Genomic DNA, 16,648 nt, shown 5'->3' with positions numbered 1-16,648 from the left:
CAGTGTGGAAGGACCGTGTTTTGGTTGTTCATTCTTCCGCTGATGGACGCTTGAGTTATTTTCGTCTATTTTGTGATAAAGTGTATCATTGCCTTTGGTTTGATTTTCCTGGGAATCTCTGCATAGCAGCCAGCTGTCTGCATCTCTCTAGGTTGGCTACTTGGAAAGCAAGAGAAACCAGGATGGAACTTGGGAGGGGGGCTGTGGAGCTGGAGTAGTGGTCGATGCCGACAAGGGAGTATGTTGGTTTGGGAGAAGCTCTGTGCCAGGGGGAGGGCTTAAACCTGGCCTCAGAGCTACCTGCCGCTACAGGGTTTTTTTTTTCCCCTGTTGTTGATTATTAACCGATTGTTATGACCCTGGTGGTATATCCCTGGGGCTAGAACTGGTGCTTATTTGAGATGCCAGAGATGTTTTCAAAGATGTGTAAACAGCCCTGGACCCTTGCTTCTCTCTTTTCACTTAGTAACCTGATCACCATTGTATGAATTGTAGTAATAATGGTCTCCATTTGTATCAGATCAGATCAGATCAGTCACTCAGTCATGTCCGACTCTTTGCGATCCCATGAGTCGCAGCACACCAGGCCTCCCTGTCCATCACCACTCCCGGAGTTTACCCAAACTCATGTCCATCGAGTCAGTGATGCCATCCAGCCATCTCATCCTCTGTCGTCCCCTTCTCCTCCTGCCCCCAATCCCTCCCAGCATCAGGGTCTTTTCCAATGAATCAACTCTTTGCGTGAGGTGGCCAAACTTCCTATTTTATTTCGCAGCCATTATGGCAACCCACTCCAGTATTCTTGCCTGGAGAATCCCACGGACAGAGGAGCCTGGTGGGCTACAGTCCACAGGGCCGCATAGAGTCAGACATGACTGAAGCGACTTAGCACGCACACGCACATGTGTTTAATGTGTCAGAACATTCTCATCCCATCTTTGCAGAGGAAGGAAGTGGGGCACAGAGAGATGAGGTAACTTCACCAAGGTCACACAGTGGGGTAGCAGGTAGAGACAAACTTGAGCCCGGGAATCTCTTGATTCTTAGTGTAGGTTGCCTTTCATAGAAATGTGGGAGAGGCGAACTGCAGTGGCTGCAGATGGTCAGGGGCAGGGCCACTGGAGGCCAGAGGCGAGGACCTGGGGGCCCTTGGCCTGGGGGGCTCTGCCCAGTTCCCCGTGACCAGCCCTATCTGGGTGAATCATCCCTGTGGTTTCTCCTCTTCCTCTCCTGGCTCTTTGATCATTTCCTCCTGAGACTTACATTTGACTGAAGCCAGCTAGGGCCTCCCTGGTGGCTCAGTCAGTAAAGAAACCCCTTGCCATGCGGGAGACCTGGGTTGGGAAGATCCCCTGGAGGAGAGCATGGCAACCCACTCCAATGTTCTTGCCTGGAGAATCCCCATGGACAGAGGAACCTGGTGGGCTACCATCCATGGGATTGCAAAGAGTTGGACACGACTGAGTGACAAAGCACAGCACAAAGCCAGCTAGGACCCTCCCTTCCCTGGGTCTCCCTGAGCCTTCCCAGCTGGGAAAAGAATCCCAAAGTAGAGGACCAGGCAGCTCTGGGCAGGGGGATGCTAAGTGGGCAACATCTCCAGGACCCCCAGAGGTTCTCCTGACCCGCCCGTTCACACCTGCTCTGACCACCCTTCTCTTTTAGCTGCGCATGAAATGTCCCTCCTTCCCTCCTCTGCCTCCATCACCAACCCCGCCTCTTGTGGGTCCCTTTGTGGGTCTGGGACCCCACCACCTTAGGGCTGCCTGTGAACTGGCTTGGCTGGAGAGGCAGTTTTCAACCTCACTGCCATGACACATGTCAAGATCACTGTGGGTTACAAGAAAGTCATTACAAAGAATAATGAGGATACCACTTCTGCTAATAGTTTACCTTTGGCTTATTGTACATTAGAACAGATTCAAGGTTATCGCTTGATATAATCATGTCACTTTCACCACCTGGTCTGTGTGATATGTTTGCCTGAGAAAGGGCTGGAATTGCACTGAGCACCATGTTCTTACTCTGCCTTATCTTAGCACCAGCTGGTGGTGAGGCTGGGCCTGGCTGTCCTTGGAAGGGTGGCTCACACACAAATGTCATTGGTGGTGAAGGCTGGGGCAGGACCAGGTTGAGCCCAGCTGACCATAGCAAGGGGAATGAGGCTGAAGCAGGGATTTCACCCTTTTTGTTTTTGGTCCTCTGGTTACAAAGCCAAGGCTAGGACATGGAGCTTGGGCAGTGTATTTTTTTCTGAGGGCTGCTCTAACCGAGTACCACAGGCCAGGCAGTTTAAAACAACAGATATTCATCTCAGTTCCAGAGGTTAGAAATCCGAAATCAAGGTGTCAGTGGGGCCATGCGCCTCCTGAAGCCTCTGGGGAAGAATCCTTCCTTGGCTCTTGTAGCTTCTCATGGTGGTCTGCAGTCCTTGGCAACTCTTGGAGTTCCAGCTGCTTCACTTCAGCCTCTGTCCCTGTTGTCACATGGCATCTCCCCGTGTGTCTGTGTCTTCTTGTGGCCACCTTCTCCTCTTCTAAGTATACTGGTCATATTGAATTAAGGAGTCATCCTAATGAGCTCAGCTTAACTTCACTACATCTGCAAAGACCCTGCTGCCGCTGCTGCTAAGTTGCTTCAGTCATGTCCGACCCTGTGCGACCCCATAGATGGCAGCCCACCAGGCTCCCCCGTCCCTAGGATTCTCCAGGCAAGAACACTGGAGTGGGTTGCCATTTCCTTCTCCAGTGCATGAAAGTGAAAAGTGAAAGTGAAGTCGCTCAGTCGTGTCCGACTCTTAGCGACCCCATGGACCGCAGCCCACCAGGCTCCTTTGTCCATGGGATTTTCCAAGCAAGAGTACTGGAGTGGGCAAAGACCCTATTTCGAAACAAAGTCACGTTCACTTGTGGGTTAAGACTTGAAAATATCTTTGAGTTCACAGTTCAACCCCTCACTAGCACTTGTTGTTTTTCCCTTTTTTTGGAGGATAGTTGCTTTACAGTGTGGTGTTGGTTTCTGCCTTACAACAGTGTGAATCAGCCGTAAGTGTACACATGTCCCCTCCCTCTGGAACCTCCCTCCCATGCCCACCGCATCTCGCCCCTCTATAGGTCTTCACAGAGCACTGAGTTGAGGTCCCTGTGTTATCCATCGGCTTCCCACTAGCTATCTGTTTTACGTATGGTAATGGATTGAGGGCAGGAGGAGAGGGGGACGACAGAGGATGAGATGGCTGGATGGCATCACTGACTCGATGGACGTGGGTTTGGGTGAACTCCGGGAGTTGGTGATGGACAGGGAGGCCTGGCGTGCTGCGGTTCATGGGGTCGCAGAGTCGGACGCGCCTGAGCGACTGAGTGGCACTGAGTGTAGATGTGTTGGTGCTGCACTCTCGGGCCGTCTCACCCTCTCCTTCCCACACTGTGTCCACAAGTCTGCTTTCTATGTCTGTGTCTCTATTCCTGTCCTGTAAACAGATTCATTGGTACCATTTTTCTAGATTCCACATATTTGTGTTAATATATATTTGTTTTTCTCTTTCTGACTTACTTCACTATGTAACAGGCAGTTAGCTCTTAAATACATACTTTGGCTCCTAGAGGGAGAGCTGAAGTGGAGAGTAGGGTTGGTGCAGTGTGGCCCGTCCCCTCCCATAAGAGCCACTCCAAGCCTTCTAGGTACCAAGGCGGGTAGATTCTAATTGTAGCCATTGGCGCCGATGTGTTCTGGGTTCTGATCTTTTTGAGGGCAGTGGTCATGCCTTCTGCCCAGCCAGGTGTCCCCTCTGGAGTCTGGGATGGCGCCCTGGAGCTCACAAGAGGCTGATAGCCACGGATGCTCCTTCCTGCTCCAGCAGCTTCCAGCTCTAGGCATCATTTGGGAAATCACACTGGCAGATGCCCTGTGCTCCCCACCTAATAGTCCTCACCACTCCCTGGAGACTCGTCCAGGGAGAACAGGCTGGCTCAGGTGGTAAAGAATCCACCTGCAATGCAGGAGACCTGGGTTCAATCTCTGGGTCGGGAAGATCCCCTGGAGAAGGAAATGACAACCCACTCCAGTATCCTTGCCTGGAGAATTCCATGGACGGAGAAGCCTGGCAGGTTACAGTCTGAGGGGTCACGAAGAGCTGGACATGACTGAGCACCTAACACATGGGAGAGGGACTCAGCCCACCAGGGTTGGGTATGGAGCCCTTTGCCTGGAGTTCAGAGACCCAGGTGATAATCTTATCTGCTCTGGTTCCCAACGTACGGAGAGAACTGCACAGTGTGACTGTGTATAAAGGGTCCCCTGACCACTGATATTAAAAACCTGTTGGCATGGCCCTGCTCTAGGGTTTGTTTCTGGAGAACCAGGGTGGCAGTTGGCCAAGTGTGCCCACAAACCATCCCCAGCAGAGTGAGCCAGGGGTCCTCAGCTGACCTCACACAATCCTGTAGACTCGGAGTGGTAGCTTGACTCCCCTCCCTTCCCTGCATGGTTCTCCCTTCCAGGCTGCCTGTCCCACCAAGGAGCTGCCCTGTCCATCTCCATCTCAGGGGATCTGAGGGTGATGCTTCTCTTCCCTGAGCATCCTTCCTCCTCTTCCCTTTCCCTCCTGGGGCTCAGGCCCATTGAGGGGGAGCAGGGGCTTCTTGGAGAGGGTAGAGTGGCTGGAGGAAGCGAGCTTGTTCCCAACCCAGCTCTGTTGGATCCACAGGCAGGTGAGGGCCAGAGCAGGAGGGCACTGTCCACAATGGTGACACCTAAGGCCTTAAAAGGAAGGGGAGGCTGGTGACTCTGAGCAGCAGAAGGAGCTGCGTCCGTTCCATTGTGTGTGAGCGTGTGCATGCACAGACACAGGTGTTGAATGTTGGCCCTTTGGTTCTTGCCCTAGTTACAGTCTGGATCAGGAGGGAGGGGACCCTGCTCTCCAATTATCAGCATGAGCCCCAGGTCCAGGAAGAAAGGAGGAAGGAAGGCAGATGGAGGAGCCGAAAGGGGGATTGGCAGGGATGAGGTTAACAGGGTCACAAGGATCCTCTGTGAAGCCAGCTGTTCACTCAGCCTGCTTACCTGGCATCCTGGAGGATGGGCTTCGGGGATGGGTGGGGGGTGTGCCAGGGGAGCTGGGCTTGCCTGGCTGAGGGGGGCCGGCCTGGGCTGGTGTCTGAGCCCCGGGGCCAGGGTTTCCTCTGGAAAGATGGAGGGCGGGGCTCTGTAGGGAATGTGGCTGCTCTCATGAAGGGGACTCGGGGTTGGAGCTGTCTCCCCTTTGGCAGGACATGGACTGGAACAAAGTTCAGAAGCGTTTTCTCCAGGTGGCGGTGGGCGTCCTTTGGTCATTTAAGTGGGACCAAGTTGGGGTCTGACTCCTGGCTGTGTCAGGGTGGGGCTCTGGAGAAGGAAACAGTTGCAGAAGTGGGGGCTTTGTGGCTCAGTCCAGTCTCCTTTGGCTCTTAGTACCGTCCTAGGAGATAGCCGGGGCATGTCCTGGACAGCAGAGTCCCTTGTCCGGGGAGTCCCCCAGTTCTGCCCAGCTGGCCCTGTTGTGTAACCGTCGCTCCGAACGAAGGCTTATCCATGGCACACACTCTCCCTGCTGATTGGACTGTCAACCAGCACTCCCTGGTCACCAGCAAGGGCCAGATGGAAAGTGGGGAGCGTGTGAGAGCAGCGGACTTGTCGCAATTGTGTTGTCATGGAGACACAACTCTGTTTAGCTGCCTTTCCATGGTCCTAGCCCACATGGACTAAAATAAGTCTTACCTGCAGCTTACACAGCAGGCAGCCCTGTCTTTTCAAAGTCAGCTGTCTGACCAGGATGTGTGTGTGTGTGTGTGTGTGTTTAGGGACAGTGGGCCCCCCAGGGAGGATGAATTGAAAATGTTTACCCCCTCTTCTTTTTTTCCTTCCCAGTCCCATGTCTCTTTAGCCTCATGGCACTCAGACCTCAGCATCACAGTCACCTGGAGAGCTTGTTAAAACACTGATTCCTGGGCCCCGCCATTGGAGAGTCTGGTGTGCATCTGAGAATTGTCTTTCTAACAAGTGACATTGATGCTGTGGGTGCAGGGGGTCACTCTGGGAGTAAGCTCTGCCTTAGATTTGAGTGCATCCCAGCCAAGAGGCACACTGACTCTATTTTCTGCACATGTCAGCCTGTGTCCTTAAGCCTAGCTGCTGATAGAGGAGAGGGAGGAGGTGCAGACAGGCCCCTGCTCACTTCTGACCTCTTACGTGTTCTGTGGTCTCCTCACAGGAAGCAGGAGCTGGCCAACAGCTCGGATGTGACCCTCCCAGACCGGCCACTGTCCCCTCCTCTCACGGCGCCTCCCACCATGAAGGTAAGAGGCTTTGGGCTGGTAAGTGGGGAGGGGACGTTGCGGGGGGTGGGGGGGGCCTTCTTGCTTTGGCCCCAGGCCCAGCTGCTTCTGTCCCCTCTGTGAGGGCCATGGAGCCTCCCCGCACCTCTGGATGCAGTGTCCACTTGAGATTACCAGTGCGGGAGGAAGGTGTGACTGTGAGATACAGGGGTGTCAGGGGGCAGTGAGGAACTAGACTGGGGTTGACTGCGGTGGGCAGGATGCCTGGTGATTAGGGAGGGGCCTTGTGGATCTGTAGATTCTGGAGCAAGGGGCCCAGGCGGGGCACTTACACGGGGACACTCAGAATGTGGCCGGGTGCCTTATGGGGTCACCTTCAGAAGGGCTGCCTGGGGGTGGGGAAGGAGGGGTCCTGTGGGCTGGGACCCTCCTGGGACTTGGATGACTCTTGTATGCTGGTCAACCTGCCTCTGACTGGCCCTCCTAGGTAGCTCTGTCACCCAGTCTCTATGGAGGGTTGCCCTGGCGGTTCTGGGGAACCTGTAATTCTCCTGTTAGCACTTCATTCGCAAGTCTCTTTCATGGGAAATTGCGTCCCAGGACCCCGAGGGGCCTCATGCTCCCCACACTGAGCTCCCCCACCCTTCTGTCATCCAGTCTTCCTGGCCAGGTGGCCACATGCGCCTGGGCTGGCCCTCAGGGGGGACTTTGGCTCATCCAGTATTGCTCTCTAGGCAGCATTGAGCCTCCCTCCTTCCCTCACCCTTTGCCAGGTGATGACCAGCTCTGAAGAAGTCACCTGCCTCCTGAGGCAGCTGAGGGGACATCTAGGCCAGCCACTGCCCCCCTCCTGAGGCTCTGCTAGCCGGTGACTCACAGGAAAATAATTAGGTATCTCTCTCCTGTGAGTCCCTGTTGTACCCCCTCTTCCCTGACCCAATCTGTTGCAAAGTGATACCTTCAAAGGAAGTAGATAAAAGCCATTTTCCCACTACCATCCCACTTTGAATGCCCACCATGCACAGAGCTATCCTGGAATGACAGTCAGAGCCTGCGTCCCGGTGGAATTAGGAATTCAGGAGTGGGTGGGGTGCAGGGCCCACCTAGGACAGCTCTCCTCTTCTCCTGGTGGGGATATCCAGGGGCACTGAAATCCAGACCATCTTCATCTGCCTAGTCACAGTGCTGGCATCTGAACCAGGTGTCAGGGTGGCATGTTTGCACAGGGCAATACTGAAACGGGTCACCATTCTCAGTTTCAACCCCTTGCTCTGCAGAACTGGGTGTGGGATGCTCATCTCTGTGCTCACATACTGGTCTGTGCTTAGTCAGTCATGTCTGACTCCTTGAGACCCCATGGACTGTAGCCCGCCTGCCAGGCTCCTCTGTCCATGGGGATTCTCCAGGCAAGGATACTGGAGTGGGTTCCCATGTCCTCCTCCAGGGGATCTTCCCAACCCAGGGATCAAACCCGCATCTCTTACATCTCCTGCATTGGCAGGCGGTTCCTAGATCCCATACATCACAACTAAGACTTGGAGTGGCCAAATAAATAAATAAATATTTTAAATAAAGAAAAAAACAATTGGGGCTTTATCCTAACTAGAGGCACTGAAGTCATTGAAGATTTTAGTCCGAGGAGTAAGATGGCTTTTGAAGAGTCACCTTGGCTTGTATGGGAGGGAGCAGAGTGGAAGTGGGGTGGGTTGGGAGGCCACTGCAGGAGTCCAGTGGGGAGAGGATGGTGGCCTGACTCTGAGGGGCCTGTGAGGTTGTTTGGAAGTGGTCAGATCTCACATTTCCTATGTGGTGAGATGTGAGAATTTGGGGGTGAGGTAGGGGCAAGGAAGGCCCCAGGTTTGGAGCAACTGCATAAATGTTACAGCCATTCTCTGAAAGGGAGTGTCCCGGGAGAGAGAATGAGGGCTTAAGTTCCACGTGCTGAGTTGGACAAGCCTGAGACATCAATGAGGGTGTCAGTGAGCAGCTGGGTATTTGTGGGCCAGGCTCAGAAGAAGGGTGTGACTGGAGGTAAAAACGCGGAGTTATTTTTGCTGACAGGGGAATTGAAGCTGGGGGTGGACGGGTGGGTGAACTCTCCAGGGAGAGAACGGAGCCAGCCGATGAGAGATTCCTGGGGTGGCCTCCCCAAGTTGAAGGCTGGTGCGGAGGAGGCTGGAGACATGGTGGGAGGGACAGGCAGATCTGGGTTAGTGGTCTGGCGGCTACTCAAAACTACAGTGCTCACTTATGTCTCGTCTTCTCAGCACAGGGGGGCGGCCATTTGGGGACTGCCTTTACCAAGCCATGTTGCCGGCACAACGCATCCCAGCATTGAGTTCAGGGCAGCAGTTGCATCCCGTTCTGTGGGTCCCTGATTCTGGTGGATGGTTTTTTTAAAAAAATAATTTTATTTGTTTTTACTTTGTGCTGCACTGGGTGTTTGTTGCTTTTCGTGGACTTTCTCTAGTTGCAGCGAGTGGGGCTGCTCTTTGTGAGCAGGCTTCTCGTTGCCGTGGCTTCTCTTGTTGCGGAGCACGGGCTTCAGGAGTTGCAGCTCCCTGGCTCAGTAGCTGCGGCTTGAGGCTCTAGAGCACGGCTCAGTAGTTGTGGCTCACAGGCTTAGTTGCTCTGCGGCCTGTGGGATCTTCCTGCCCCGGCATCGAACCTGTGTCTCCTGCATTGGCAGGCAGATTCTTATCCACTGCACCACCAGGAAAGTCCATCTGGTAGATGTTTATGATGTGTTGATGATACTGGGATCCTGGTTGGAGGAGCAGGCACTTATCTTCCACGCCTCTGGTTTTGCTTGAGTCTCCTCTACCATCAGGCACTTTTCTAAATTGAGCCCGGATATATGTGTTCTTTGATATATGGACTGAAGCCTCCTCCCTCCCCATCAGTTCCACATGGAGTCACCTGTGAGGACCTGGGCTCCCACCTGCGATGTCCTCTCCAGGGTGGGATTGAGCCCAGACATTGAGGTCTGGGATACCACGGGGTGGAGGCTGGACTCTCTCCAGGGGGTCACTGGCTCTGGAGTTCCATCAGCCCCCCGCCCTGCCAGCATCTGGACAGGGGAGGAGGGTCTGACTTGGTTCCCTGGCACTGCAGGCTTGAGGCAGGGGTGGCAGGGAAACCCCTTTGGTGTTGATTAGCTTGGAAGTCACAAAATCTCAGGGGTGGTGATCCATTTCCTTTCCAGGTAAGTTGGAGGCCAGGAGGTGGGAAATGACTTCCCCAAGGTCCCACTGAAGATAGCTGTCTTCCTTCTATGGCCATAGAGTCAGTTCAGTTCTAAGACACAAACCATTTTTGATGCAGTGCTCTCATCCCACCCCACACACCAGGGACAACCCTCCTTTAGTTGCTCCCCCGACTGGAAAGGGCCTGATGGAGCAGAAGCTGGCCTCCAGCCTGAGAAGCACCCTGCAGATCCCTTCCCGCAACTGGCATGCCTGCTCCGAGGGGTCCTCTCTGCCCCTCCCCTACCTCTTTGTGTTGTGGTTTTCAAGGTTGTTTTTTTTTTTTCCCTTGCTAATATGAAACTGAGAAAAAGCCACCAAAGAAATGCTGAGCAGATGGGCAGAATGTGAGCCCAGTTCCCAGCCAGAATTCAAACTGTGGATGGTGTAGGGTGGGCTGGGAGAAGGGCTGGGGGCTGTCTTCCTGGGAATGCAGTGCATCGTTTCCAGGCTCACGTTTTTCATGATCCAGTTTTCATGCCCAAATGGATCACCCGGCACTCAGGAGAGCCCTGTGTGTCTCCTGTGCTGTGCCAGACCCCGTGGGGTCAAACCAAGGCCACTGTCCTTGTCCCTCAAAGAACCTGCTGTCTTCGGGAGGCCTTAACTGAGCAGAAGAAGCCATATGGCTCAGCATGTGGCATGCTGCAGAGTCCAGTGGCTTCTCTGTGGGGGAGAGGAGTGAGGACGGCTTCGCAGGGAGGCCGCTGGGGGAGTTGGAAGGGACCCTAATGTCTAGCACGGGGGTTGGTCGACCCCCCGCCCCAGGAATGACCGTAGAACAACCTTTTGGGCTTGAAGAGGGTGGGGTTGACCCTCCTGATTATTTTCTAGCTCGCAGTAAGTGCACGGGCGTTCTGTCGAGGGTGGTGATGCTGGGGCCTTGGTGTGACCTTGATCCGAATTGTCGCGCTCGTCTCTGGAGCCCCACCAGGCCTAGTGTGGGAGGTGACCCTTGCTCAGCCTCCTCCGTCCCTCTCTTTGCTAGTCTGAGGGCAGCCTCCTCCACCCCAAACCTTCCCCTTTCCCGAAGACAACAAGGAGGCCTGAGTGCCCGCTGTGGGGGGAGCAGAAAGTTGCGCTCCTGCTTTGTCCCCTGGCTCTTTGCTTTGCATCTCTCAAAACCCCAGCGGTGTGTCAGGCAGGTGTGAAGTCCCCAGAGGTGGGGAAGAAAGTGGACGTCAGAGGAGCCTTCTGTGCACTTCCTGCGTTTCCTGTGGGCAGGGCCATGCTGGGTCTCTGCCTCCTGCTCTCACCAACTGCCCACTAGCCACCCTCTCTCCTGGGCGGTGGGGGTGTGGGTGCTGGGGTTTCTTTTCCAGCTTGGAGCCCAGCCCCAGGCCCGATGCCAGCTCTTTCTTTGCCCCTGGTTCCTGCCCCTTATCTTCTGTTCTCACTCTGAAAAGAGACCACACCTCTCTGTCAGGATTGAGTGAGGGGTGTCAGCTCCCATCAGATCCGCCACGTTTGTGTGGGCGAGGTGAGGGGGCCTTTGTGGGAAGGGTTGGGACCCTTCTGGGGTGGGGCAGGAAGGGCTCAAGAACAGGGGCAAGGGGATTTGGTTCCCCCTCCTTAAGAAAGCCCTGGGTGGGGTGGGGGGCATGACAGTCGGGACCTGCATTCCCCACCCCAGCCGCGACCGCCTCTCAGGAGTTCAGCTGGCTTTCTCGCTGGCGCTCCTGGGAGGGCTGTCCCTCCTGGGAGGGCTGTCCCTGGTCTCCACACGGACCCTGTTTATCTTGCTGGTCCAGATGCCATCCTCTCAGGAACCACTTCCCAGGAGGCCTCTGATTTCGTGCAGTGGGCAGGGGAGCCCGAGGGCAGTGCAGATGTGACGGGGGGCTTCCTGGCTCTGCACCTGTCGGGGTGCACCTTGGAGGCTTAGCGAGCTGGGGGATGTGTGTGTGCGCCACCTGCATGAACCCACCATCACGTGTGCACGTGTGTGTATTAGACCTGATTTTGTTCATTGTTTTAAGGCCAGCTAGCCTACATTTCTTTTTTTTCCTTCTCAAAGACATTCTGTTTTAAAAATTTTTCTTTATTTTTAAAATTTTTATTGGAGTATAGTTGTCTTTTTCTCTTTTTAGTTTTTTAAAAATTTATTTATTTTAATTAGAGGATAATTGCTTTATAATATTGAGTTGGTTTCTGTCATACATCGACATGAATCAGCCATGGGTATACATATGTCCCCTCCCTCTTGATGGAGTATAATGCTTTACAATATTGTGTTATTTTCTCCAGTACAGGAAAGTGAACCAGTTACACATATACACGTATCCCATCTCTTCTGGGTTTCCTTCTTGCAAATGACTTTAGGTGTAACCAGATTTAAAAAAAATTTACATACATTGAAATGCATGAATCTTAACTGTGCACTGTTATTACTGAGTACACCCTTAGGACCCATACTCTGATTCAGATGTAGGCTCTTTCTAGTCCCCCAGAATATTCTATCGTGTCCCTTCTTTAGTCAATCCCAACCACCCGCCCTTGGGAAGCAACCAGTGTTCTGGGACTTTTTTTTTTTTTCCCCAATGTAAATTAGTTTTCACCTGCTCTAGAACTGAATTTAAAAGAGATCACATGTAGCCTGCACGTGCTTGCGTCCAGCTCAGCCTAGTATCTGTGAGATCCGCCCACGCTGTAGACCATATCCGCAGTTTGTTCCTTTTAGCCCCACTGTATGAATATAGCACACTTGGTCTATTCTGTTGAGGGACCTTTGGGTTGTTTCCAGCTTTGAGCTGCAATGAATAGCCAGATGCTTTGACTCTTCTGGTATACGTTTTGTTCTGGACACGTGTTTTCATTTCTCTTAGGTAAATATCTAGTGGGAAACGGCCGGGTCAAAGGGGAGGTGAATGTTTAACTTTATAGGAAGTCACCAAACTTTTGGCCAGGTGGTTGTACCATTTTATGTCCCCACCAGCAGCGTTATGAGAGCTCTGACTGCTTCACATCCTTGTCAACATTTGCCATTGTCAGTCTGTTTAATTTTAGCCACTCGGGTGGGTGTGTAGGGAGAGGGTATTTCATTGTGGCTTTAATTTGCATTTGTCCGATGACTAATGACATTGAACAGTTTCTCACATGCTTGTGGACCATTCTTAATGGTTCCTCTCTCCCTCCTACCCCTTTAAAATGGGGTTGTTTGTCTTCCTGTAGGCATTCTTTACATATTCTAGATACAAGCTGACTCCTGTCTTAATAGCATCATTGATGAACAGAAGTTTTAAAATTTTGATGATGTTCAAAATTGATGTTCATCAAAATTGATGATGATGTTCAAAATGATGTGGGTTATTTCTTGTTTTGTGTCTATAGCTTTCTGCATCCTAAGAATTCTTTGCTTACTCTGTATCACAAAGATTTTCTTCCATTTTTTTCTTCTGGAAGCTTTCTGGTTGGAGCTGTGGATCTAAGATCCATCTCAACTTAACCGTGTGCCATGCTCCAGGGGCCCCCAACCTCTGGGATCTAATGGCTGATGATGTGAGGTGGAGCTGATGCAATTGTAACAGAGATTAAAGTGCACAAGAAATGTGATGTGGTTGAATCATCCCGAGACCGTCTCCCACCCCCGAGTCTGTGGAAAAAATTGCCCTCCGTGAAACCAGCCTCTGGTGCCAAAAAGGTTGGGGACCACTGAATAGGCATCGTTGGGCAGCAAGCCCTGTACTTGCCCAGCCTTGAGATTGAAGAAGGAACCAGGAGTCAGTGAGAGAGACCTCCGTGGCTTAATGGACAGAGGATCTCATGTCTGAGACAAGGCCCTGGATTGACACTCCACTGTGTGTGGCAGATGGAGGGCAGGACAGGCAGCAGGTCTTGCTCTGGGAGGGGAGAGGGAGGTTAAGTTGTAGGTGGAATTGACATCGGGTTGACTCATCGGTTACCAGGGAAACCAGCAGAGGAACACGTCCTTCACTGCCTCTTTGCCCCTTTGCTAAGGTATCATGGTGAGCATGTTCTGATCTGAAGATTAGAACAATCACTAGCTGGGTCAGGGGGCAAGTATGTAGGCTTCACTGTGCTCTATGACTAAGAGGGAAAGTCTGTCGGGTGTGGAGGGTGTAGGTGAGGCAGGGACTGGTCAAGCAGGGGGATGTACAGGGAGCAGAAGAATAGCCATCATACTGGTGTCGAGGTCCATTTATTCTCGTATGGATATCCAGTCATTGAAAAGACTTTGCGTTGCTTTGAGACCTTAGTCCAAAATCCGCTGACTGTATCCAGGCACCCGTGCCTGTGTGTGGTTTCTCTGTAAGCCCTGGTGTTTCTCTGGATCAGGGATGGTAAATGAATGACCCTTGTGCCATCGCTCCAGCCTTCTGCCCTGATGGCAGACGTCAGTAATGATCACAGCATCCTTGCTCATGAATTTAGACGTGGTCTCAGGATCCTCTCCAGCAAAGCCCTGCAGGCAGCCACCACCAGTCATTGGGAGCTGACATTTGAGATGAATTGTTCCTGGCATCACTGATTGAACTTGGCGGAAGAGGTTAAGTTGTTTGCTCAAGGTCCCACAGCTGGTGAGAACAGAGCCAGGATTTGGACTCAGGTCTGTCTGTGTGGCTCGGAAGCCTGTGCTGCCTTCACCACGCTCCAGACTGTGCGTCGTGTGAGCTTGTTACTTAATCTCCCTGTCCTCCAGTTTCTTCCCCTGTAGGTGGGGACAGTGACCACCTAGAGGAGCAGGTATGAAGAGTAACGAGGTACGTCATGAAGCAACTAGCGGAGTGCTTACCACATAACGGGGGCTCAGTAAATGGTTGTGATAACGATGATGGTGATAACAATGGTGATGATGGTTATATGGTTCTTGCCCTGAGACACATAAAGAGGACTTTTCTCTCCGGAACTGGGAACCACCAGCTCCTGAGAGTCCCTTGCCTGCTCCCATGGAGACTTCTAAGCTGGAGGCCTTGGGACGGGGGAAGCCCTGCTTCCTAGAAATTGCTAATGGAGTTCAAACTTCAGGTCTTGGCCTAGGCATCTGGGCCGCTTGGACCTTATTTCTTTCTCTCCTTTGTTTCAGGGAAATAGGCCATCTGGGTTTCTAGAACGATCTCTTTGGGAGTCCTTTCCCCCTCTCCTTTGATTTTCTAGTCCATCTCCCTTTCCTTCTGATGGACCATATGGTCTCCTCCATTGGGGAGGCTCATCCAGTTCCTGTGACCTGGACCCGTATCCCTTTGAGGCTCTTCCTCAAAAAGATGACGCAGTATGGAGTAGCAGTTAAGGACATAGTTTCTGGAGCCCACCTGCCTTTAAGGCTTTGCCATTTCCTAGCCGTCTCGGCCTCATTTCCCTCATTTGTAGAGGAGGAATACAAGAGTACCTGCCACGTGTGTTTGTAATGGGGATTAACTGAGATGATGTGCTACAGAAATGTTAGTCATTATTCCTCCAGAGAACAATGCTCGGAGATAAAGTCAGAAGGGAAGTACCCTGATTTTTCTGTTGTTAATATAATACCTCCTCAATTCTTCTTGATTTCCTGCCCTGCCTGGTACCCAGGATTGAGTGCCTCTCCATATCCAATGAACAAAAATTGAAATTGCATCGTATGTGATTGGCCCCACCTGAGCCCTGTGTATCAGACCCAAAACCCTGCCTGGTAACTGTGGATGATCCTGAGGGTATTGGAAAAAGGCCAAAACCCAAGATCCTGTCCAGCAAAGATCAGAAGGACCTGGGGGAGGGGTCTTTAGGGAAGGAGCATCCTTCTGGATCTTGTTCCCGACCCTTGAAGTCAGGCTGCCCTGGGCCAGTCAGGGTTCACAGGCCAGGTGGTCCCCAGGGTGACAGGGAGAGCCTGCAGAGCTGGAGTCCTCATGAAAGATTTGGGGATTGGACTGAGTGGAGACCTGATAATTCAAGGCCATGGAGAGTCCCAGGGTTGGCCTTGGAATGCATTTTATAATCTGTTTATTCCCATCAGAAGGTTCCTTCCTAATTCCTTTTGCCTGAAGCTTTATTGAGAGGAGTCTATATTTCTAGACAGACACTGACCTTGTGCTTTCATAGAGCCCTTGGCATGCGGGGTGTCTGCTTTTTTTTAAAAACAATTTATTTGGCTGTGCTGGATCTTCCTTGTTGCATGGTGGGCTTTCTGTAGTTGCAGTTACTCTCTAGTTGTGGTGCTCGAGCTTCTTATTCCAGTGGCATCTCTGGTTGTGGAGCATGGGCTCTAGGCACAGGGGCTTCAGCAGTTGTGGTGCATGGGCTTAATTGCTCCATGGCACGTGAAATCTTCCGGGACCAGGGATCGAACCCATGTCCCCTGCATTGGCGGGCGGATTCTTAACTGCTGGGCCACCAAGGAAGTCCAGGGCGTCTCCTTGGGGATGCTTCTCTTGTGTGACGTTGTGCAGTTCAGTCATCTTCTAGGAACGTCAGTTCCTCCATTGGTAAGACTGAGCCCACCCTGCAGGGTTGCTGTGAGGATTATAGGAGGAAGCAGGTGGGCCAGGGCTTCAGGAAACACGAGGCACCCACATACGTATTATGTTGTTATATGACTGATACTTGTGGTTGTTATCTTGGGCAGCGAGCTAAATGCTTGTGGGGTGGTTTCATTGATTATCCCACTCTTCTTCTCTTCTGGCTGCCATACGCACTACTGCACTGAGACCGGCTCAGGAGTGGGGTTCTGCCAGATTCCATGCCCCACCTCTCGTCCCAACCCGCCTGTGTGCCTGGAGGGGCGTGTCATTGACTTGATACTCAGGTCTAGGGTGCCTGGCACTTTTGGGGGACAGTGCACAGTGGGTCCTGTGTTTGTTCCTAGGGGGCATCACCCCTGCACTTCTGAGCCCCTTAGGTACTCCCTGTGTGTACCCCCCTTAGTAGACCCCCTTCTCTTGGCTGAGTATGGAGATGGAGTTTCAGGCCTTAGGGTGTGTATTCGTTTCCTGGGGCTGCCGTAACAACGTCCCGCAAACTTGGTGGCTTAAGACAACAGAAATGGATTCTCCCACAGCTCTGGAGGCTAGAAGTCTGATATCAAGGTATGAGAAGCGCGGAGCTCCCTCCAAAGGCCCTAGAGAAGGAGAATCCTTGTTGGTTTCTTCCAGCTGCTGG

At 52.5% G+C, this 16,648-nt stretch overlaps 1 protein-coding gene across 7 annotated transcripts in view; it reads left to right on the top strand.

Annotated features, from left to right (window-relative positions):
• Nucleotides 1-16,648, top strand: part of RAP1GAP2 (RAP1 GTPase activating protein 2) — a 219,175-nt gene that overhangs the window by 105,829 nt on the left and 96,698 nt on the right. For all 7 annotated transcript variants that reach the window (XM_045164911.1, XM_045164909.1, XM_045164906.1 and 4 more), the window contains one exon: nucleotides 6,248-6,332. In XM_045164911.1, the coding sequence (XP_045020846.1) occupies nucleotides 6,248-6,332 (85 nt within the window). The remainder of the gene's footprint in view (nucleotides 1-6,247; nucleotides 6,333-16,648) is intronic.

The sequence above is a fragment of the Bubalus bubalis genome, chromosome 3 (assembly GCF_019923935.1).
Source record: "Bubalus bubalis isolate 160015118507 breed Murrah chromosome 3, NDDB_SH_1, whole genome shotgun sequence".
NCBI lineage: Eukaryota > Metazoa > Chordata > Mammalia > Artiodactyla > Bovidae > Bubalus > Bubalus bubalis.
This window is presented reverse-complemented; position numbering and strand designations above follow the sequence as displayed.